The 21,824-nt window shown below is 45.3% G+C and overlaps 2 protein-coding genes across 9 annotated transcripts in view; one reads left to right on the forward strand and one right to left on the reverse strand.

Moving 5' to 3' along the window:
* The first annotated feature begins 3,777 nt into the window (after positions 1 to 3,777).
* Positions 3,778 to 19,392, forward strand: CCNE2 (cyclin E2). Its single transcript, XM_083451760.1, has 12 exons — positions 3,778 to 3,851; positions 6,453 to 6,490; positions 7,019 to 7,121; positions 8,188 to 8,238; positions 8,709 to 8,860; positions 11,091 to 11,226; positions 11,814 to 11,960; positions 13,652 to 13,747; positions 14,778 to 14,912; positions 15,968 to 16,079; positions 17,336 to 17,490; positions 18,381 to 19,392. Exons 2-12 carry the CDS (start codon positions 6,477 to 6,479, stop codon positions 18,477 to 18,479), a joined length of 1,200 nt encoding a protein of 399 aa, XP_083307886.1. The 5' UTR covers positions 3,778 to 3,851; positions 6,453 to 6,476; the 3' UTR covers positions 18,480 to 19,392.
* Positions 17,183 to 21,824, reverse strand: part of INTS8 (integrator complex subunit 8) — a 28,705-nt gene continuing 24,063 nt past the window's right edge. For 6 of the 8 annotated variants that reach the window (XM_083451758.1, XM_083451757.1, XM_083451755.1 and 3 more), the window contains exons 23-28: positions 20,872 to 20,975; positions 20,452 to 20,502; positions 20,213 to 20,286; positions 20,071 to 20,135; positions 19,736 to 19,779; positions 17,183 to 19,556 (exon numbers count right to left, since the gene is read on the reverse strand). In XM_083451758.1, the coding sequence (XP_083307884.1) occupies positions 19,440 to 19,556; positions 19,736 to 19,779; positions 20,071 to 20,135; positions 20,213 to 20,286; positions 20,452 to 20,502; positions 20,872 to 20,975 (455 nt within the window). In that variant the 3' untranslated portion in view covers positions 17,183 to 19,439. The remainder of the gene's footprint in view (positions 19,557 to 19,735; positions 19,780 to 20,070; positions 20,136 to 20,212; positions 20,287 to 20,451; positions 20,503 to 20,871; positions 20,976 to 21,824) is intronic. The other 2 variants (XR_014514100.1, XR_014514101.1) reach the window with 1 other exon arrangement.

Here is a 21,824-nt window from a genome sequence, read left to right on the forward strand (position 1 = left end):
TGACCCGGAAGTGTCTTCGGACAGCGCTGGCCCCCGGCCTCTAGAGTGAGATGGTCGCACAACCCTAGAGTCTGTCAAGACTGGCCCGTACGGGCAGGGGTACCTTTACCTTTACCTCTACATCAAAACACAAGGGTTTTGCCTTGATTCTGATCACATTATTTGGCAGCAAGTTCCACAGAGCTTTAAGGAACTTTTATTTCTTTTCTTCTTTGAAGAACAGGTATGCTGAGGATTGCAGCCTCAGCTTGGGGTAGGCTTTGGCAATGCAGCTTTGTGGACTTCAAGCTTATTAACTCTGCTTCATTCGCTCTGCTTACAACACCAGCCAGTCCTGAATGCTGTTTAAGCACACAGTGGAACTGTTTCTTTAACACAGATTGGCAGTGAAACAGTTAACAATGGTGGCAGTAGGTGTAATCCACACCATCCTACTATGACAATACTTTCACTGATTGCATTTGCAGGAGGGCTCCTGTCTTAAACCAATTATGCACTCCCTAAGATGCCATAATGCCTTTTGTCTTGCTACAGTAGACTCAACACAGCTTCATAAATGTCATTTCTTTCTCCTTTCTGGGATTTCACATTCACATATGCTTTTGGCAATGCCTGCTTGTGCTGCAAAACAGACATGCAGTATTTAAGCGAACCCCACCTCCTACCCCCATTTCTCTCTATCATTCTCTTTTAAATGCTACTGTATTTTATGATTGGTTTAAATCGCTGTCAGCTTTTCTGGGTGGTGCATAGCCAACAGAATGGCAGGGTATCAGTTTTCATATGAATAAATACATTAATGAAGCAGTCCCAGCATTTATATTTGGCAACTGATTTTAATATCTGTGAAGGGGCCCACCACTAAGAGAGGCTCAGCTGGTGCTTAGGGCACAATCATTGAAGCATCAAAGTGGTCTTCAAGGGAAAATCTGACCTTTGTTGGACTTCCTTCCACATTCTTTCCCCGTTTTTTGTATTCTCATTACCTATTCCCAACAAAACCAAGGGGCGGACTCCTAATGTAGACTGAAATGGAAGGATGACACGCATTAGCACCTGACATATGCGCATTTACATCTCGGCATATATTTAAATTTTGTGTCATTTTGGAAAGTAATCTTTTATGTTTTAATATTATTTTTATTTTGAATTACCTATTGGGAGGCACCATAATCTTTTCAGCTTATAGGGCCTCTAATGGTCTTCATCCAGCTCCGAATTTAATCAAAAGCAAAGGATACCAGCACCAGCATGGGCTGGTTAAAACAGAAAATGCAGAAACAATCTTGTCACTGTGCTGCTGCAGTTTAAAAGGATTATGTAGGGAAAGATGATTATAATTTCCTAAATGAACAATGTTCATTCAAAAGCCTTGGGGTGGTATTCAAGGAATACGCACAATGAAATTAATGAATTTAAGTTAGTCAATATATATTGACCTCAGCCAGTCTGTTCTGAGTAAGACTAGCTCTGAATTGGTCTGAGTACTCAATTTGCTAAAATGATCACTGTTGGGAAGTGTTTTAAACAGGGGGCAGCAACCTTTTTCAGCTTTGGGCTGGTCCACTGTCCCTCAGACCTTGGGTGGGTGGGGACTATATTTTCTGGGGGGAAATGAACGAATTCCTATGCCCCAGAGATGCATTTTAAATAAAAGCACACATCCTACTCACGTAAAAACATGCTTATTCCTGGACCGTCCATGGGCTGGATTGAGAAGGCGATTGGGCCACATCTGGCCCACGGCCTTAGGTTGCCTACCCTTGGTTTTAAATATCTAGGGAGAAGGCCTGGTTTAGTTTGTTTTCCCCTTTCCCTTTGGAAGCCACTTTGAGGTTTTTTTAAAAACAACAACAACAATCAAGCACTGTATAAAATTTGGTAAATAAATGCCAGTTGCAGAAAACTGCAGGAGAGAGTGCTCTTAGAATCATAGAACTGTCAAGTTAGAAGGGACCCCGCGGGTCATCTAGTCCAGCCCCCTGCAGTAAAGGAATCTGATAGTGCATTTGGAATACTTTGTCTTTAATTTCATCTTAGGGGCGTTTTAACTCAAAATTAGAGTCTCATGCTCTACGGATTGAGCTATCTCGGGTTATTCTTGCACTCAGGTCGTGCCTGAAGGCTTCCCGCAGGCAGACATCTGCCTGGCCATTGTGAGAACAGACTGCCGGACTAGGTGGGCTCACCTTAAGTTCTCGTCTTCCTTATAATGACTTACTAATAATTGTATACAGTACTCGTCAGGATACTGCCAGTACTTATTTGCCTATAGATCGTATTCTATTACAGTCTCAAGCACTTTTTCCTTTCTTTCTCTCTCCTCCCCCTATTATATCGAAATCCCCCCCCCCCCACTATTATATCGAACATTTCTCGCGTTCCTGACCACATGCCAAAGCCTGGACACAGCCCTGCGCGCTGCAAGAAGGTCCAACACCCCTTAACGGTGCTTTCACCGTCTCCCCCGCTCCCTCCATCTTTGACAGGGGCCTTCTTCCTTGCTTCCCGCGAGCCGTGTTTACATTCTGCCGACAGGTCCACGTTGCCGAGCCATTCGCCCTTCTGATTGGCCGCGGCGCGCGGCGCGGCTCCGCCCAGAGGTGGAGCCCGAAGTGGCGAGCTGTCTAAGCGCGCGTGTTGCTAATGTCAGGCCGAGAGCCGCGGCCGGCGCAGGAGCTATTCTGGTTGCGCGGGCTCCCGGGAACGCAGCTGACCCGGCTTTGCAGGGTTCACGAGCTGTCCGTGCGGCCGGTATGTGAGAGACGCGTAACAACGGGCTGAGAGGACGTTTGGGGAGGGAGGAGGGCTGGTTGCTTCCATAGCTGTCAACTTTCAGATTTGAAAATAAGGGATCAGCAGTCTCGAAAATAAGGGATCAGCAGCCTCATCTGTCCTGGGGAGCCTCGAAAATAAGGAATCAGCAGCCTCACCTGTCCCGGGAACAGTCTACGGGATATCTAACAATCCGGGATAGCAGCGGGAAGCGGCGCTGGAATAAGGGAATTTCCCGCAAAAACAGCTATGACAGCTGTGGTTCCTTCCCCCACCTGCCTTGGCGGGGGGCTTCTCCCCTCCCGCCTCGGCTGTCAAAGCCCCATGGGTGCCAACTCCTTGGGGCCCTGGGTGCCCGAGCACCCACCCAATTCCCCACGAAGGGGCCGGGCACCCACACATTTCGGGGCCGGGGCCATTCATGCCCACTGCATGGCACCCACGGCCCGGGAGAACCCACGATCACGGGGTCAAGCTCTTGCAAAAGCCCCGTCGCGTCTCCGAGTCGCGGGCACAGCCGGTTGCCATCTACGACCAGCAGGCCGGCCTCGGAGGCGAGGCGAGCGGGACTGGCGGGGGAAGCGGGACGTCCTCCTCAGGGGACACTCTTACGCAATGTCCCCCCCCCCCGGGGCGGGGGAGAGAAGACGGACGGAGTGTGGGTATGGTTGGGCGTCGCGCGGGAGCGTGCACCGGGCGTGCCTAAAAAGCTGCCCTGCTGTCATTGCATATAGTATATTTTTGGTGGGTGGGTGTATATATATATATTTGGTAGTGTTTCCCTCTCCGGGGGGAAAAAAACCCAGCAGGAACGAGCCGGGGGTTCCTAATGTCTGCCCACGGCTGGGAATCCGCGAGGTTCGTCCTTTTTGCAGCGCGCGGGGCGCCGGGCGCGCTCCACCTCGGGGTTCCGGGGCGGTCGGGCGGGAGAACTCGCAGCCCGGGAACTGCAGGCGGCGACGAGAGGGCTGAGCTGGGACCCAGGCCGGCGCATGCGCAGGCGGCGCCCTATATAAGCGCCTTGGCGCCGGCGCCAGCTGAGAACAGTCCAGGTTTGGGCGGCAGCGGCGGCTGAGGTGCGGTCTTGGGGGGTCTTCTCTATGGGGCGGGAGGGCGGCAATGCTCCGGGAAGGGCTGGATGGCGGGCCAGGGCAGCTCGGGCTGCTCGCGCCCTGCTGCTTTCGGCCTATATGGGGAGGGGGGCTGGCTTTTTAAAATGTCCCCCTCCCTGCGTGTGGTGAATGTCCTGGCGAGGAGGGGGCTGGGGGGCTGAGGGTGCCGGGGCGCTGCTTAGGGGGCTGCCCCAGAAAAGCGCTGAGGGGGGGAGGCAGCGGGCGGCAGGGCTCCAGCGCCGGCTGGAGAAGGAAGCGGAGCCAGAAGGCGGGATGCCCGCCCTCCCAGCTCGCCGGCCGGGCTTTTTTTGGAGGGAGAATGAGGCGGCGGCGAGGAAAGAGGGGGATCCCCCACCCATCCGGCCCGGGGGGGCCTCTCGGGGGCCGGGGTGGGGGGTGGCGAGGCGGGAAAGTGAGGTGTCTCCCCTGCAGCACATGGGGGGGGGAGTTGCTCCCGGTTTTTCCTAGGGCGCCTCTGCCTTTTTTGGGGTGGGGGCGATGGGGGTCTCCCTATGGGGGACCCTTTGCACCCCCGCCCCACCCCCGGCAAACCTGTTCCTCTCGTCGGTGTGGTCTGGGAACTGGCTCGGTCGGCCTGCCCTTGCTGGGCGTGTGAGGCTTTTTTGGAGGGAGAGAGACTCCCTCCTCCGGGGCGGGGGGCGGGGAGCCCGCCTGGTGGCTTCCCGGGCTGCCCCGAGAGCACTTGCCTCCGTTTTTCGCCCCCTGACCCTTCGGGGTTTTTTGCGGGGGGGGGGTCTCCACAGAGGAAAAGATGTGTTTCGGGCGGCGGAAGGGATCTTTCCCCTCCCCTGTTGGGCTGGAAGGCGGGAGAGGCAGGTTGGGGTGCGGGGTCCGTCCTGCAGAAGCTCCCCGCTTTGACTCTGGACTCGATTTATTGGGGGACGGCGGGAAGAGGGGGGCGCTTCTTGCCTGGGGAGGGGGCTGTGTTTGTGGGTCTTTCCCTCTCTTGCTGTCTTGATGCAAGGAGGGGGGGGGAGCAATCGGGGTTTCTACTCCTATCCCGTGCACCCCCTCTGTAACATTTCCTCTTTTGCAACCCCAATATATAGGGGCATGTATAAGTGTAGGCGGGAAATGCTTTTCTTAAAAAGAGAGAGAGAGCGCGCTCTTGCCCGCCCCCCCCCCAAAAAAACTCCCGCCGGTATCCCTCCCCCACTTTTTTTAAAACACTGTGCTCTTCTCTTCATTATTATTTTTTACGTTTCACCCTCTTAGGGCCAGCGGGAGTTTCACCCGCATGCTGGATGGAGGGTGGTGGCAGAGTCCAGCCTGCTGTTGCCGCCTCCTGCATTTACCCGCTTTCTGTAAATTGGCGCGGGCCAGAGAGCCGCGTATAGCTGGCTCGGCAGCTTGGGGGTGGGGGGGCTCCTGAAGCTGCTGCCCCCCGCCCTTCCCGGTTGGCAGGGAGCGGGGAGAACAAATGGCAGAAAGAGGAGGGGGCAGCTCGAGTCTTTGTGGTTTACTTAGTTCACTCGAAACAAAATGTGTGTCTTTGCAACAAGTCATCTTAAGTGATAAGATCCTAGTGAAAGTACTGTAAAGCTTGGCAATCTCCTTGCACATAGGATTTGGGTGTGTAAACTATATTCATGTACAGTAAAAGCTGTTTATAGACATGCAAGTAGTCTCGGCTCCTGACAATGCTATGTATGGGGTTTGATTCTGAGCGCATGGGACATGCATATTTGCAAAATATGCAAACCAGCACTGCTCATGATTGATGGGGCTACAAAACTTGCAAGTTGGCAAATCTTACCTTGGGACTACATGCTCATAGCAGAGTTCTCTGAGGAAGCAAATGGAATGGTGCCTGGAGCAAGGCATGAAGTGGAACAAAATGGCTACTGGCATTGATGCTGGGAGGCAGCAGATGGAAGCTGGTTGAACCTGAAATTGACCAGTGAGCACATGGATGATGAGAAAGGGTGACCTTCAGTTTTGTGTGTGTAAAGAACTGTTGCTTTGAGCTGAGGTGGAGGGAATTAACACAGACCACCCTTACTAAGAGAGATTGCGGGGTAATGTACTGCCAGTTCACTTCCCTTAATTCAGGTGTGCAGGGTTTTTCAGGGACTGGAACATGACTAATGTGGGCAGTTTGCCCAGATTTCCTGTTCCAAGCGCAGGATTGTCACGAGGTAACAGGTGCCTGCCTCCCTGTGGAACACTTGTAGGCTCCTGGCTGTACATAAAAATGCCTTGCCCACGATGTTGGGCAGTTGCCATTTGGATGTTCTTGGTCTCTGCTAATTTCTGGAAATATCTTTGGGGTTTAGGCAGCAGGCATGCACACACTGTGAGCTGGACTTAATTTGAGGGGAAGGGCTGTAGCTCAGTGGTACAGTATCTGCTTTACACATTCAGTCCCCAGTGTTTCCGGGTAGTGCTAGGAGACAGCCCTGCCTGAACACCTGGAGAGCCACTGCCAGTCAGTGTAGACAATACTGAGTCAGATGGACCAATGGTCCGACTTGATGTAAGTCATGAGCTAAACAGCACTTTGTATGTACTTTGGGTTAACCTATAGTCTTCTCTCATTTGCAGGCAACTATCTGGAATCCTAATAAGATGTCAAGGCGCAGGTAACATCACTTTTATAATATGCTAACTGTAAGGGACGCGGGTGGCGCTGTGGGTTAAAGCCTAAGCACATAGGACTTGCTGTTTGAAAGGTCGCCGGTTTGAATCCCCGCGGCGGGGTGCGCTCCCGTCGTTCGGTCCCAGCGCCTGCCAACCTAGCAGTTCGAAAGCACCCTCGGGTGCAAGTAGATAAATAGGGACCGCTTACCAGCGGGAAGGTAAACGGCGTTCCGTGTGCTGCGCTGGCTCGCCAGATGCAGCTTGTCACGCTGGCCGCGTGACCCAGAAGTGTCTGCGGACAGCGCTGGCTCCCGGCCTCTAGAGTGAGATGAGCGCACAACCCTAGAGTCTGGCAAGACTGGCCCATACGGGCAGGGGTACCTTTACCTTTACCTAACTGTATACAGTCTGACTGAAGCCCATAAATATATGCCACCATAAAAATGGTTAGTCTTTAAGGGGCCACAGTGTATGTATAGCAATGCTCTCTGCTGCTGTCTTGATGGGAAAATGTATTTACACTTCCACAGTAGTCGTTTACAAGCCAAGCTGCACCAGCCCTGCCAGGATACGTCTCCTCAAGAAGTGCAGCTGCCAGAGTCTCTTCAGAACAGAAAAAGGAAAGCAATGCAGGTAAGTAGGAATTGAAACAATCTCCTGGAGCCAGATGGGGTTAAGAATATGAGCAGGATTGCCTTGTTCAAGCTGAGACAAGAATTCACGGCATTGATATTGGTAAAACCACCTTCCTCTTGGCCTCATCCTCACACCTGAAATGTAGAGATAATGGGTGGAATTCAGCATCACACTATTACAAATGTTCCGTCTCTGCAAGCATATCAACTTGCCAGATGGGACAGTGGCACACTGTTCTAGGGGTTCTCCCACCCACTCCAGAGCCAATTTCAGGGACGTACAGTACATGAGGGGAGGAGAGGGAAGCCCCATTGTGGAAGCCTTTGAGCAGGCCTTTTGTAGATGGGATTTGTTAGGTGAATGCCACGCCATATTTGTAAATAAGGCTGATGTCGGCACCTGGCACTCTCAGGCAGTTGCCAAGAGGCTGATGATGTTGAATTCCTTGGTCTGCTTCTTCCCCCACCCCATCCCAATTCTGGTTTGTGTGGAGCTTCCCCAACATTTTATATTTTCCACAATAACCAAAGCAGCTCATTGTTTCTGTGGTTTGCAGGCATCTGCCACAGATCACAGCTCTGTTGCTGCCTGTCCACACTGCCAAGTCAAGGGAAGGGGTGGTGGTTGGTGGCTGACACTAAACAGCACTTTGTCAGGGAAGATTTTAAACCTAGTCCTGGCTCACTTTGCATATCACTTTTTAAGAATTCTGGCATAATCTGTGAAGGATCTGAGCAGCAAGACCACTATGCCTGTTATTTTTTTTGTATGATGTTGGATGCTATTAAGAGCATTCTGCTGCTTGCATGATGTTTTCTCCATTATCCCTTTTTTTGGTTAGGGCAAGTGTTTGAATTATCACTGTTTAATAGTTGTGAACGGTGGTTGTGCATATGTTGCCAATAAATGACTTTCAAAAATGAATAGTTGTGCACTGATGGCTTTAATGCTCCTTTTTGAGGGAGGGGTTTGAAACTGAGGAAGCCCTTGATGTACCAGGAGAATTTGGCTTCACTTGGTTGCTGCTTTGCTCTTAATCAAGGTGCATCTGTGTTTTCCAAAGGACCCAACGAGAACAGAAGAGATCAACATGAGACATCAGTATGAAATTAAGGTAATAATGACCTGTGTAACCATTGATTTTTAACTAAGCTGGTCTGCGTTCTTCAGTATGTATGAGAGCTTAGACTGTTAACGTGTCCATTGTGAGCAGGAGGTTCTTCACTTTTTGTCAGGGAAAGCAGCTTTTTTCTTTTTGTATTCATTTTGTTGTGTTGGCTGCTGCAATTTGTGTTCAATGAATATTTCACCACTGAAAAAACTTACTTTCAACTTCCAGGAATGTATAGTGTTAATTATGTCCCTTCCCAATATGCCACCTAATGTTTTACTGCTGCAAGGGTTTGGATAAAATGCTTTGGGGTTTGATTTGCAAGGCCTAGTAAACATTAGCTGGTTGATGATATATTCTATGTGACAGTGAAAAGGTTTCAAAAGGCTGTGACAAATTCTGCTACTCATAAACTATCTTGCTTGGTGTTGTATGTATTTTTCTCATGCTTGCTCTTAATATCTCATTTGTAGAGTTGTTGGCCATCTACAATATCAGGCGGCATCTCCCCTTGTATTATAATAGAAACTCCTCACAAAGAAGCAACAACCACTGATTTTTCCAGATTCAAAAAATACAGGTTCAGAAACCTCTTCATAAATCCATCACCTTTACCGGAACTTAGGTACGTTACCTATAACCAAAAGCAATTGTGATGCTGCTATACTTTGATATGTTAGCAAAGCGAATGTAGTGCAAAACCCCTGTGTTGTTCACCAATTTGTATTGGTGGGTAGTCTTTGACTTGGAGCTAGTGGCATATAGAAAACACAATGAATAACACCACTAATAAAACCGTCTTGTTTTAGTCCTTGGTCTGAATGCTTTGCCTATCATCAAGGGCAATATGCAAGCTGTGAAATTTTGATTGACAAATCATATTCCAAGGTGTCATCTGTGTTTGATGGAAATTGCATATAAATCTGGCATTCTATGAAAAATGTTTTAAGATCATGTCTGCAAGTATTGCTGCTGTGTAGTCTATTATACTGCTTTTTGGAACTGCACAGACTAGAATAGTCTTCCTCAGTACAGTGCCCTCCAACTTAGATGTGCTACCTCCCCATATGCACCGCCTCTTCCCATATAAACATAACTGGACTCTGCGATTATCATACGAGGCCCTTCTTTGTGGGCCCCCTCCATGAGAGGCCTGGAGGGTGGCAACACAGGAATGGGCCATTTCTGTGGTAGCTCCCCATCTGTAAAATGTTTCCCCTTGGAGGCTCACCTGGCGCTTTTACTACACATCTTTAGGTACCAAGTGAAAGCGTTGATAACCATGCTGTGAATATTTTATGGCCTTTGAAATGGGTTTGAGGGAAGAGGGTTATTGATTTGTTTTTGTTCTATTATGTATTTTTTGTTCTCATATTTTTACGTTGTGAACCATCCTGTGATCTTTGGATGAAAGGTGGTATACAAATTTAATAAATAATGGGGGGACTCATGGGAATTAATGTATGAAGGGCATCAAATTGGGGAAGACTGGACTACAAGAAGGTGGCGAGATAGGAAACAACACATTCATGCATAGAGTAAAGAGAAGCACCTATACCGTATTTTTCCGTCTATAAGATGCCCCCATGTATAAGATGTCCCCTATTTTGGGGGACTCCAAATTAAGAAAATGGGGAGGATTGCTCAGAGTTGTTTAGCTTTTTTTGGGGGGGGGAGGATTGCTGGAAATCGCTCCCCCGCAGCTGACAATCGCATGCGTTGCTGAAGACACGCAGCCGCCAAATGGCTGCCCTATTGCCGCAGCGACAGCCAATCACCAACAGCCCTTCTCACAGCTACCAGTCACTCACACTATCGCCACTGTGAATCTCCTGCTCACGGCTGTGACCAATCGCACACCCACACACACACTACCCATGTATAACACGAGGGCTAATTTTAAAGCTCATTTTTTAATTAAAAACCCTTGTCTTACAGATGGAAAAGTATGGTATGTGTTGGTTTCCATGTCCTTTCTCTTTCCCTGCCCTGCTTGAGTGAAATTGACCATTGTTCTTAAACTGCCCAATTGTCAACCTAGTCCTAATATAGTCATTCATTGTTGTCCGTCAGAAAAATCATCTTTCAACTTATCTGACGGAAAACTTGTTAGTTTTGCTTAATGACAAAATGACAATAATTTGAAGCAATTGTTGAAAACTTACTGTCTTCTGACAAGTCTCTATAGCCACTTAAAAGCTGAGTGAGTTGACTACTGAGTAATATCTACCTCTTTTCAGTTTTTGCCCTTGAAGGCATGCAACATTGACCATCCTTGATTGGATTTACAAACCTCAAAGCAACTCCATTTGATCAGGGGCAGCGGCTGAAGGGAAGAGCAAGCACCTTTTATTATGCTTGTCATTGGCATAATTAAATCATAGAAATGGTGCAGGGGTGAAGGATTGAAGCCTCATCCCAGGAATACTACCTCAATCTCTTATCTTGTTGGGAGTAGGAAGTAGCCATGCTGTGAGACCTTTCCGTTGAGAGGGGCTAAAATGCTATAAAGAAATGTTCTCCCACCCCTTCAGCTCCCTTTAAAGACTGAAAAGTCAGATACAGTCATCTGCATCGTATGTAGTCTGAATGCAAATGGACTTTTCTTTATCTGTTCTACCTCAGGTTTTTTTTTTTTAAAAAAAACTGTATTTCATGAAATCCAAACAAGCTTCGAGTAGAACCCCTTTGGAAAACTAAGGTCGTTAGAGTTTGGAGACTAGAAATAACACATTGAATGCACTAAATCCAAGCATTTGGCTTCATCCCATTGAAGTCCATTTTTTGCTGAGACCATGTATTTTATGTCTTTTTAAAAATAATCTGGAATTTTAAATGTCTGTCTTTGATTTTAGCTGGGGAAATTCTAAAGATGTCTGGTTCAACATTCTCAAAAAGGAGAACAAATATTCTCACTGTAAGCATTTCACATCTCTACACTCCAACTTGCAGCCGCACATGAGATCAATTCTATTGGACTGGCTTCTGGAAGTGAGTATTGAACTTATAAATGTAATGTGTGTATAAAGGACAGTCCTGAGAAGTAGCAAGACTGACCCAGAGTGCTTCACCCCCCCCGCTCTTTTAAGTATTAAGCTTGTTTATATTCTGCTTTTTCAAATTGTGCTGAAAGCAGCTCACAAGGTTAGTCAGCATATCAATATATAGCAGGGGTCACCAAGGTTTATCTTGCCTAGGCCGGATCGGTCCCACAGAAATCCCTCTGTGAGCCAGATTGGTGTGCATGTGAGTGCCCGAGCCCACGATTTTCGGCATCTGCACGTGCGCAGATGCCATTTTCAGCGTCTGCGCAGACGCGATTTTTGGTGCCGCAAAAGCGAGTCTCCACACCACGCACGAGCAGGCAGCTCAGTTCAGGGGCAGCTCGGGGGCCGGTCAAACAACCTCCGCAGGCCGCTTCTGGCCCATGGGCCTTAGGTTGCTGACCCCTTATATATAGGCACAACAAAAACATAGGCATAAATATATCCCCTGCTGAGTTGCAACTTTTAAAACATGTTTTGTCTCGCTGTTTGTTGTATATTGACTGTGATTAAACAAAGCTTATTCTGTAACAGGTATGTGAAGTATACACGCTCCATAGGGAAACTTTCTACTTGGCACAAGACTTTTTTGACAGATTCATGCTGACTCAAAAGAATTTAAACAAAACCATGCTTCAGCTCATAGGAATTACAGCCCTGTTCATTGCTTCCAAGCTTGAGGTAAGCAGCTGTCAGTGAAACCATTCTACCATTGACAATATAGCATTTTAAACCCATAATTGTGCTGCATGTCCTTTACAGACAAAGGCCCATCCCAGTATAGCAGCTGAGGAAGAAATGGGTCTTTTTCTTTTGATTAAAGTAGCTTGGTTTATTACTGAAGAAAATGGAAGGTCTGAGTTGCAGAGCTTGCACACTGATATAGCAGCTCATGGAAGTGTGTGTGTGCTTGCAAATGATAGCCCTAATTGCCATTAGCAAATAGCTGCCTCTGTTCTTAACCCTCAGAGTTCTTACTGGGATTCTGATCACAGGGAAATGCATCCCTCAGTAACTGAAGGCTGGGAGTTTCCTAATACTTAGCTGAGACTGAACACCTTATTTTGTATCCTGTCTGCTTTACAACTTGCCTTTTTACCAAGAACCTCAAGGTGACCTGCATCGTTTCCCCCATTTTATTCCCACAACAACCCTGTTAAGCTGAGAGGTGGTGATTGGTGTAAGCTCCCGCAGTGAACTGAATGGGAGTTTGAACCCTGGTACTCACAAGGGACACGGGTGGCGCTGTGGTCTAAACCACTGAGCCTAGGGCTTGCCGATTGGAAGGTCGGCGGTTCGTTGCTCGGTCCCAGCTCCTGTCAATCTAGCATTTCGAAAGCACGTCAAAGTGCAAGTAGATAAATAGATACCGCTCCAGTGGGAAGGTAAACGGCGTTTCCGTGCGCTGCTCTGGTTTCGCCAGAAGCTGCTTAGCCATGCTGGCCTCATGACCCGGAAAAACTGTCTGCAGACAAGTGTCGGCTCCCTCGGCCAGTAAAGCGAGATGAGCGCCGCAACACCAGAGTTGTTCGCAACTGGACTTAACTGTCAGGGGTCCTTTATCTTTACCTTTTTACTCCCAATTCTAGTCAGAAACTCCAACCACTACCACACTGGCTTTTGCTAAGACTTGCTAAAAGAAGAGCACCGATATGTATGCCTAGCAGGCTAAACATGTCAACATCATTTGAATGATTCAACATGTTTTCGTTGTAAACTTCACCGTCTTTTAATGCACTCTATGGGCCGGGCCTATACATCTTAAAATGTTTCAATTAAGCTGGCAACTGATGAGATCCCTAAAGATCTCAAGCACAGCTTAGGTTGGGGACATGGTAAAGGACTTGGTTCTAATGGTCTGGCTTCAAATTTCACCTCTGACTCCTGCTTTGTGACAGTGGTGCTTTGCAAGTCAGACCTGGGCAAGTGACAGTGGTTCAGTGAAGAAGCTTTTAGACTGTCCTGTGCAATTGGCCTTAGGATTTCATGGCGTTGCCAGTGAGCTCATGATATGAGACTTTGCACAGTAGTGCCACTTGTGTGAAGTTTCTTCTCCGTGTGTGGGGATCAGTGCATAACCGTAGTGGCTGAGGATCTATCTCAGCGAGTGCTTGGCTCTTTGCTTTTTCAAGTGCTTGCCCACTCCTACATGGAAACGAGGATTTGCAGCTGAGCCTATAAGTTGGCATGCTAATGGCTGCTCTCCCATGGGTGGTAACAGGAGCCTAAAAGCATCTGAATCTAATTTGTGAAATTGAAATAGCTGTGGTATGCAGAATAGGGTTGTAGGAGAATGGATCAACAAGTTTGTAAGCCCTGTTGGATTTGCTGTGGTTTGTTCTAACATTCTGTCTTTTTCTTCTTCCTTTAAGGAGATTTATGCTCCCAAACTACAGGAATTTGCCTATGTTACTGATGGTGCTTGTAGTGAAGATGATATTATAAGAATGGAGCTCATTATATTAAAGGTAATAAAATGAAGATGCTGACCATTTCAGCACATATTTAAGAGTCTGCATCCTAGGAATTACTCTATTGGATAGGTAGCTAACATGGTGCCTTCCAGATGTTTTAAGTGCAATTTCTATTATTCTGACCACTGGCCATGCTGGTGGCTGCTCCTGATGGCAATTGAAGTCCAAAAGATCGGGGGGGGGGGCATCATATTGCCTCCTCCTACTCTATTGGCTTCTTAGGCAGAGCAGATCATATTTCTTAGCAATGTCTCCAAAATCTGGAATCTGACTGATGTGTACTGTGAAAGCTGCTTGGATACACTCTATGAAAAGAGTGGATCCATTTTAAGCTTTGTATTTTACAGAAGATACTTCTTGACCACCTTCTCAGTGCTGGGAAGAGTTGGAGCTACGTATAAAGCAGCTAACTGCCAGTGTATACATCCTGGAATGCTCTAACAGTACCCTCTGGGATATGAGAATTGCTTGTGACTTGAGCAACTTTACTTGATTTTACATAAGAACTGGTTTTGCCTGGCATTCTCAGAATGGGAGCGCTTAATCGGAGGCTTGTTGCCAGTACCAGGAGAGGGCACTGGGATCCTGTACATATTTTCAGGCAGGAATGGGGAATCTGTGGCCCTCCAGATGTGTTGATGGGAGTTGGAATCCAGCAACATCTACAGGGCATCACAGGCTCTCTATTCCTGATTTAGGGCATTGTGCAAGGGTTAAGTCTTGCAGAGCAGTAGATGAAGAGACCGAGTGGATTTCTGTATCATAGGATAGCATGAGGGGAGGGCTCACAACTTGAATTCTGCTTCATTCTACACAAAGAATGCTGAGCATGTTGGGGAGAAGGAAAAAATAGAGAACTGTTCTCCCTGGCGTGCCAGTGATACAGTGCAGAAACAGATCTGCACACTGCTGTGTGAGAACTTGTGCAGGGTTTTGGGCCGCGTGAATAAAAGTTTACTTGCTAAGTTTGTAGGTGTAGGCATCATGCCCTAAAGCCTTTGTTATGATGTTCACACACATGTAGGCTCTAAAGTGGGAGCTGTGCCCAGTAACAATCATCTCTTGGCTGAACCTTTATCTCCAAGTGGATGCTGTGAAAGATGTCCCAAAGGTGCTGCTACCTCAGTATTCTCAGGAAAAGTTTATTGAAATAGCACAGGTAAGTTCCCATTCCAGCACATCTGGTGCATAAGAGCATCATACAGACATATAGATGCAAGATTTCAGCTCAGGTAGACAACTTGCAGGGTCTATGTTTGAACACCAGGAAGATGACATTGAGGTGCAGGGCAAGAATCAAGTGATGGAAATTTCTTCAGTGCTTGATCATACAGCTGTCTCCAGCGGTGGTCTCCCACAGATCAATTGAAAATTGTGGAGGGTCTTGGCAGACAACGCAAATGATTTTTTTGAATTGTGCTAGATGCTGTATTATTTTTAATTGTATTTTAATTCCAGTTTTTCTTATATATTGCATTGTAATACAAAAAAAATGCAGAATAAGAGAACATGCTTGTTGCATTGGTTAAAGCCTGTATGATATAACACACACACCCCCCCCGCTTCAAAATATATGGAGGCACCCAGTTCACCTGGTCTCTGGATGATTCAAAGCAGTGCTTGGTTGCAAACAAATTATAAGATGAGAAACCTTTAGTGCAGCACATTGAGCTCTTGGCAAGTAGATACATAAGACAATTGGTTTAGATTCTAAAATGTGATGAGGAATCGAGCTAGCATCAGTGCAGTGTTGATCTCGAGGACTCAGGGCGATTATGTGAGACTGTAGCTTGCAAATGTTTTCCAAATACATTTGATCTTAATTCAGTTAAAATATTTTTAACATCTGGATTTTATTAAATTAATTCGTCCTTTGGATAGCCCTACTCAGATGCAATAGTCTTAAGTGTTATGAGGAACCTCCGTGTATCAGCTCAAGTAACATAAGTTTAGTGAAACTGGTGCTATTCCTAAACTAAGCAACCAACAGGCATTATTTGTAATCTTGCACCCTCATAATCCAAGCAATGGACAAGCAGCCATCCATCATGGATGCTTTAGTTGAGATTGAGGGGATTGGATTAGATGACCTTCAGCATCCCTTCCAACTCTGATTCAGTGAGTTACTTCAGCTTGTAGTGATTAGCTATCAAATACGAGATTGGTTATAACCACGTATTTATACTAATAAATGTGGGTTTTCCTTCCTTGCAGCTTTTAGATCTATGTATTCTAGATGTCAATTCTTTGGATTTCCAGTATAGAATATTGGCGGCGGCTGCACTCTGTCACTATACCTCAGTACATGTAGTTACAAGAGTCTCAGGTAGGATGGAGCATCTTTTTTGTTGTTACTCGGGTTTTCATGTCCTAGCTATTGTAAGATGTCTGAGGCTGCAATAAATATGTGGGCAAGCAAACTGGCACATAAATAAATATGTGGGCATGCAAACTGGCACAAACTGGCTGGATACCTTTTTATTTTAGAAATAAAGTACAAGCAGGGCTCCCCAACAATATTGTATCACTGGTGTGTTACCTGATATTGTGGTTGAGGGGGCTGTTGGCTCAGGATTGAAAGGGGTAGTTCTCACTCTCTGGAGGGTTAGTTATGGAGCCTGCTCACAAATTGTGTCTGTGTACTTCTCAATAGGCTAATTTTTCCTCTGTTTCCTCCCTTCCACCTCTGCCCTTAGCTCATGCTTTCTCATAACTCTGCTGCCCCTTGAGCTTTCTCGCATTTAATTGTGCTACATTAAATTTTGAATTCTAGGGTTACCTCTCACTTTATCCCTGGGCACATTTTAAAATTGCCTACCCAAACAATGGGATTTTTCCTGTCTTTTACACAACGTCTCTTCATCCTGTTCTGTTCCATTTCTCTCCTCCATGTGCAAACTGTGATTACTCCACGCATGATAAGATTAATGAGAAACAAGAGGGCGTTTTATCTGCAGTTGTCACTAGCTGAGTCTACTAAGAGTTATCCTTGGGCATGCTGGGTACTACTTTATCCCTTTGCAATAGGAATAAGAATTGCTAGATCCTCTTGCCAGCACACCAGCCACTATCTTGGAAATAATATTTGGTAATATCTTGCACTTATGCTCATCTAGCTTCGCTGGGCTGTGGCTGTTTATATCTGAAACAAGTCATATTAAACTCTGCACAAGGTTCAAAGTTTCAGAAATGCACAGTAGTGGTGAAACCAAGGGGTTCATGACTGTTAGTTTCAGACTCAAGGCAACCTCAAAACTAGAAAACGATAGCTATTTCAGCGAGCGCAAGAACGTTAAGCTGTGAATGAGAGAAGCTAGAAACTGAAAATCTTGCCTCTGCCATGAACTCAGTAGTTTGCCTGGAACAAGCCACTGTTCCAATAGATTTGTTCTAGCATGATTGGCTTAGTAATATACGCAGAGTGCCATATAAATACTTAAAGGCTTTTATTTGTAATCATGTAATTTTATTTACATTCTGTCCAACTGTTTATGTAAAATATCAAGTGTAGCTCTTGTATGTTGTAGAGCAGTGAATACGCATTATGAAGACCTCGACTCAAAATTTCTCTTTCATTATTAGGCTTGGAGTGGGACAGTATTGCAGAATGTGTAGAGTGGCTAAAACCGTTTCTTAAGGTTGCAAAAAAATCACCAGTGAAGCTAAAGAATTTTAAGAAAATTGCTGCAGAAGACAGGCATAATATACAAACGCACACAAACTACTTGGACATGCTGGTGAGTTAGTTTCTCCCACTCTGAGTTTCATGTTGTACCTCTGAGTGTTAAAGTAGTGTCACGTATCTTGCCCACTTCCAGTGTAAAAGTTATTTGGGCTGGCAAGACATATTTGTATAGCACTACAGAGATGTTTAAAGAAATTGGTTCAAGATCAGGAGCTAGTGAGTTCTGGGCCAGATCCAGCTGCTTCCTTCTCCACTTGAGCTTGTCCAGGACAAACCTCTGACCCTTAGAGTGTTTCATGTTTTAAAAAACCCATCATCCCTGACCATGTCCATACTGACTAGGGCTGGAAAGACAGTGATGTACATTTTGGGCAGTTAATATAGTTGCATTAGAAAGTAAAACTAATGTATAAAGATAACTGAAATTTGAAGATGCATCTAGTTTTAAATATATGAACACAATAAGAAATAAGCTGTGTTGGAGCAGTAGTACAGTTGGTCTTTTATCAGTAGACAGACATACTGTAAACGGAACCAATGTGCCCCCAACTCAGACTAGGTGGGCTACTGGCTTGATCCAACAGGGCTATTTTGACCAGTCACTAGGCTTGTTTAAGGGCAATGGGGTAGGGGTGGATACATGAACCATGTATGTCCCCTTACCTCCACGGAGAAAAAGGAAGGAAATTCTTGTGTGTCGAGTAAATGCCATTTGCATGAAAGATGCAGACCATGAGGTGAGGAGAGGGCACCCTAGCTGTACCAGTTCCTTTTCGAGGAAAGGGGGGCTATATGTAGGAATACAAGGGAGCAATTTTCTGCCTTTGAGTTCACAGGCAAAAACTCTCTCATGAAGGAATGTGCTCTGAACCATAGGGGAATAGCAAAGCAGAAATTGCTTGGTTTACCATTTTGGTGCATTAATTAATATTATTTGAATAGGATGAAGTCAACTATGAAGTAGCTGTTGCAGCACCAGGCCAGCTTTCACCGGTGTCTACAGGAGGAATAATTACCCCACCCAAGAGTTCTGAAAAATGAAATCCCTGCACAACAGGAGTGTGTGCCAACCTGAACAATATTGTAAGACTGTTGGAAAATACATCCTGGACTTTTTACACTTGACAAGTGGTTGGGAAGACTATCAAAAAGAAGCTCACATTCAACTTTACTGACTTTGCAGCCCAGTAAAGAACAGACTATGAATTAACTGTTCAGCAGTCAGAATGAACTACACATTTTTAACCTGTTGAATGGCCTCAAGTAACTGAGTTTTTTGATACCTGTGGGTGAGTGCGTCAGTGGTTTAGCTATGTATGAACTTAAGATATATTCTCCTGACTTCTGTTGAAAGCACATTGTACAGTCAACTTCTACACTCAACAGCATTAGTCAGATTTTAGAAGCCTGCATAGCAGTGTAACTGCTACTGGGAGATCAATTTTGCTACTATACTTGTGTAAGTATAGCTATGAGATAAGGTGAACCTGGTTTTAAGCATTGGCATAGGAAAGTGGGGGTGAGAAGAGGCTGCAGTTAAACATTGAAACAACTTCTAAAATCAGCGGGCAACTTAAGCAACCAGCATGTAACTGGAACAACACCTGCTTTACCGTGAACAAATGTCACATACTACCTCTTTCCTCATGAGGTGCTATCTTTCCTTTTATACAAGAAAAGCTGCCACAAAGCAAGGGTGAAAAAACAAGCGGGTGAAGTTAAGACTGTTCTGCAACAGCTTAAGTACTAGGGAGAGTCATGCTCTGTCCAAGGTAGTTTACTGTCCCTCTTTATGCCAGCTTGCATTACAAAAGCTAACCCGCTTCTGTATAATCTTGTAAAAAGAAAGGAAGAATTTTTAAGTTTTCTAAATAGGAAAATGCCACACAGTATGTTTATAAATTTGTAAAAAAAAAAAAAAAAAAGGTCTTATGCGTTAATAAAGTGTTGGAAATAACTTGCAGCTGCCATCTTTTCTCTCACTCTCTTAGAAATGGTGCTCTAAAAGTAAAGCTTTGCCATTGCTTGAAGAAACTTCTTTTTCCGTCTTTGAGCAGCTAGCTGTAGCACTTCTTCCGGATTACTGGAATTCAGCTCAGTCTGCCCAATAGCTTTAATCTAAGTATTGAAATAAGCACCAGCATAAGTTAGTACTGGCAATAAGCAAGTTCTGAGAATCATTTCAATGTTTTATATGCAATGCATATTGTTTATGTAATGGCTGCACAGAAGAAAGCACATAGTAGCAAAGGGGAGGTACTATTAAGTCTAGAAAAGAAACTTAAACAGCAACTTACTGCTATTTGTTTCTTGTCTGTCTCTCCTCGCTTATGATGAAGGTCTGAAATACAATTAAGGAAACCTAGAAATACAATGAGCAGGACTTTTATATAGACAGTTTTCAGATCCTTTAGCCTCTCACAATTATTAAATATTCCTATGAATCTTAGTAAAATAAACCTTTAAAAATGTCATAAATACAACAAAATAGAATCGTGGAATCATACAGCAGAAAAAATTAAGTGACGTTTATATACTTTGATGGAAAGGATCCTTCTGTGAGCACAATTCAACAGTATAAGCCACCCTGGTTTTCAAACCTTCCCATGTGGCTGTTTTTATAAAAGGATACATGTCAAGTATTCCAAGATGGTAATATCCCAGATGTAGTCATAATAGGAGTCCATTGCATCATGGCTAAGAAAGAAACCTTTAGTTAATGTATGTCAATGCATTCAAATGCACAGCATGTGGAAATTTAAAACCTTGCTTACCTGTTTTGCTCCTGAAGTGCTTTAAATGCAGTTTTATAATCTATTTCTCTAAGAAACTGGCACAAAATGGCTACCTAGAAAAATTGAGAGTTGATAAAATGTAACTATGTCACTAACTCCTGATAAGGGAGGCTCATATTTCATTTATATTATACTGCAATATATATTATACTATACAAGTCTAGCAGACTTATATTGGTAGGACTTGTTTCTAGGTACACAGCGGATACATGCCTTACCTGCGTATGGCAGTTGAGCAGAGAACAACATTTTATCATTCGTTTTATCACCTGGAGAGAAATGGATATACCATTTTTAGTAAGTCTATAATGTATCCAATCATCTGAGATAATCATCGGATACTCCAGATACAACTAACCCCTCAACAAAGCACTTAGCCTGCTACTTTTTTTGGCTGAAGCTAGAAATAATAAAGTAACAGAGCAAATATATCTGGCAACTATATCAATTATCCTTTTGCTCAACATGAATTTCTACAGGCTTCTGGTTTACCTAGAACTAGATTTCTTTGGCTCGGGAACTGCTCAGAGCCTAGGGGAACCCATCGACTGAACTTGTGTTATCAAACTTTGAAAATCAGAGCCCTATTTTATGTTGAAGCGGAACATCTTTTGCCTGTACGCTGACATGTAACTCACCTGATCTGTATATACATCTGGCGGTACCATTTTGGTAAAGAAATCCGAACACACAGCTCCTGCTTGAAGATAGTAGTGAAGAGCAGCAGAGTACTGATTGGTTGCTGCATTGGGGAGAGAGCAATAAAAACACAAGCAGTAAATGCCACACTAATTCACTTCTTTAGTGATGTATAGAAGTGAGAGCTGGACCATAAAGAAGGCTGATCGTCGAAGAATTGATGCTTTTGAATTATGGTGCTGGAGGAGACTCTTGAGAGTCCCATGGACTGCAAGAAGATCAAACGCATCCATTCTTAAGGAAATCAGCCCTGAGTGCTCACTGGAAGGACAGATTGTGAAGCTGAGGCTCCAATACTTTGGCCACCTCATGAGAAGAGAAGACTCACTGGAAAAGACCCTGATGTTGGGAAAGATAGAGGGCACAAGGAGAAGGGGACGACAGAGGACGAGATGGTTAGACAGTGTTCTCAAAGCTACAAACATGAATCTGACCAAACTGCGGCTGGCAGTGGAAGATAGGAGTGCCTGGCGTGCTCTGGTCCATGGGGTCACGAAGAGTCGGACACGACTAAATGACTAAACAACAACAACAACTATTCACTAAGCATTTATTTCAATTTTTCTCCTGACTCTTGAAACAGCATGCAGTAGGTAAGATTAACTGAAGACAGCAGTAGTCAGCATTTATTATGGCAACTAAGGAAGCAAGGGTAAAAAACATATTTTCAGTTAAGAGTCTAGTCCAGGTTTCCTCAAACTCGGCCCTCCAGATGTTTTGAGACTACAATTCCCACCATCCCTGACCACAGGTCCTGCTAGCTAGGGATCAGGGGAGTTGTAGGCCAAAACCATCTGGAGGGCCGAGGTTGAGGAAGCCTGGTCTAGTAAGCCTACATTTCTGTACTGGCTGTGGAGGAAGATTATTCCTTTCTGCATGAAAGTGCAGCTAC

Source organism: Podarcis tiliguerta (assembly GCF_965153285.1).
Source record: "Podarcis tiliguerta genome assembly, chromosome: 7".
NCBI lineage: Eukaryota > Metazoa > Chordata > Lepidosauria > Squamata > Lacertidae > Podarcis > Podarcis tiliguerta.

Coding starts and splice junctions, on each gene's coding strand:
- CCNE2 (XM_083451760.1), top strand. Junction 8,239..8,708: donor GACATCAGTATGAAATTAAG/GTAATAATGACC, acceptor TCTCATTTGTAG/AGTTGTTGGCCATCTACAAT. Junction 8,861..11,090: donor TCACCTTTACCGGAACTTAG/GTACGTTACCTA, acceptor CTTTGATTTTAG/CTGGGGAAATTCTAAAGATG.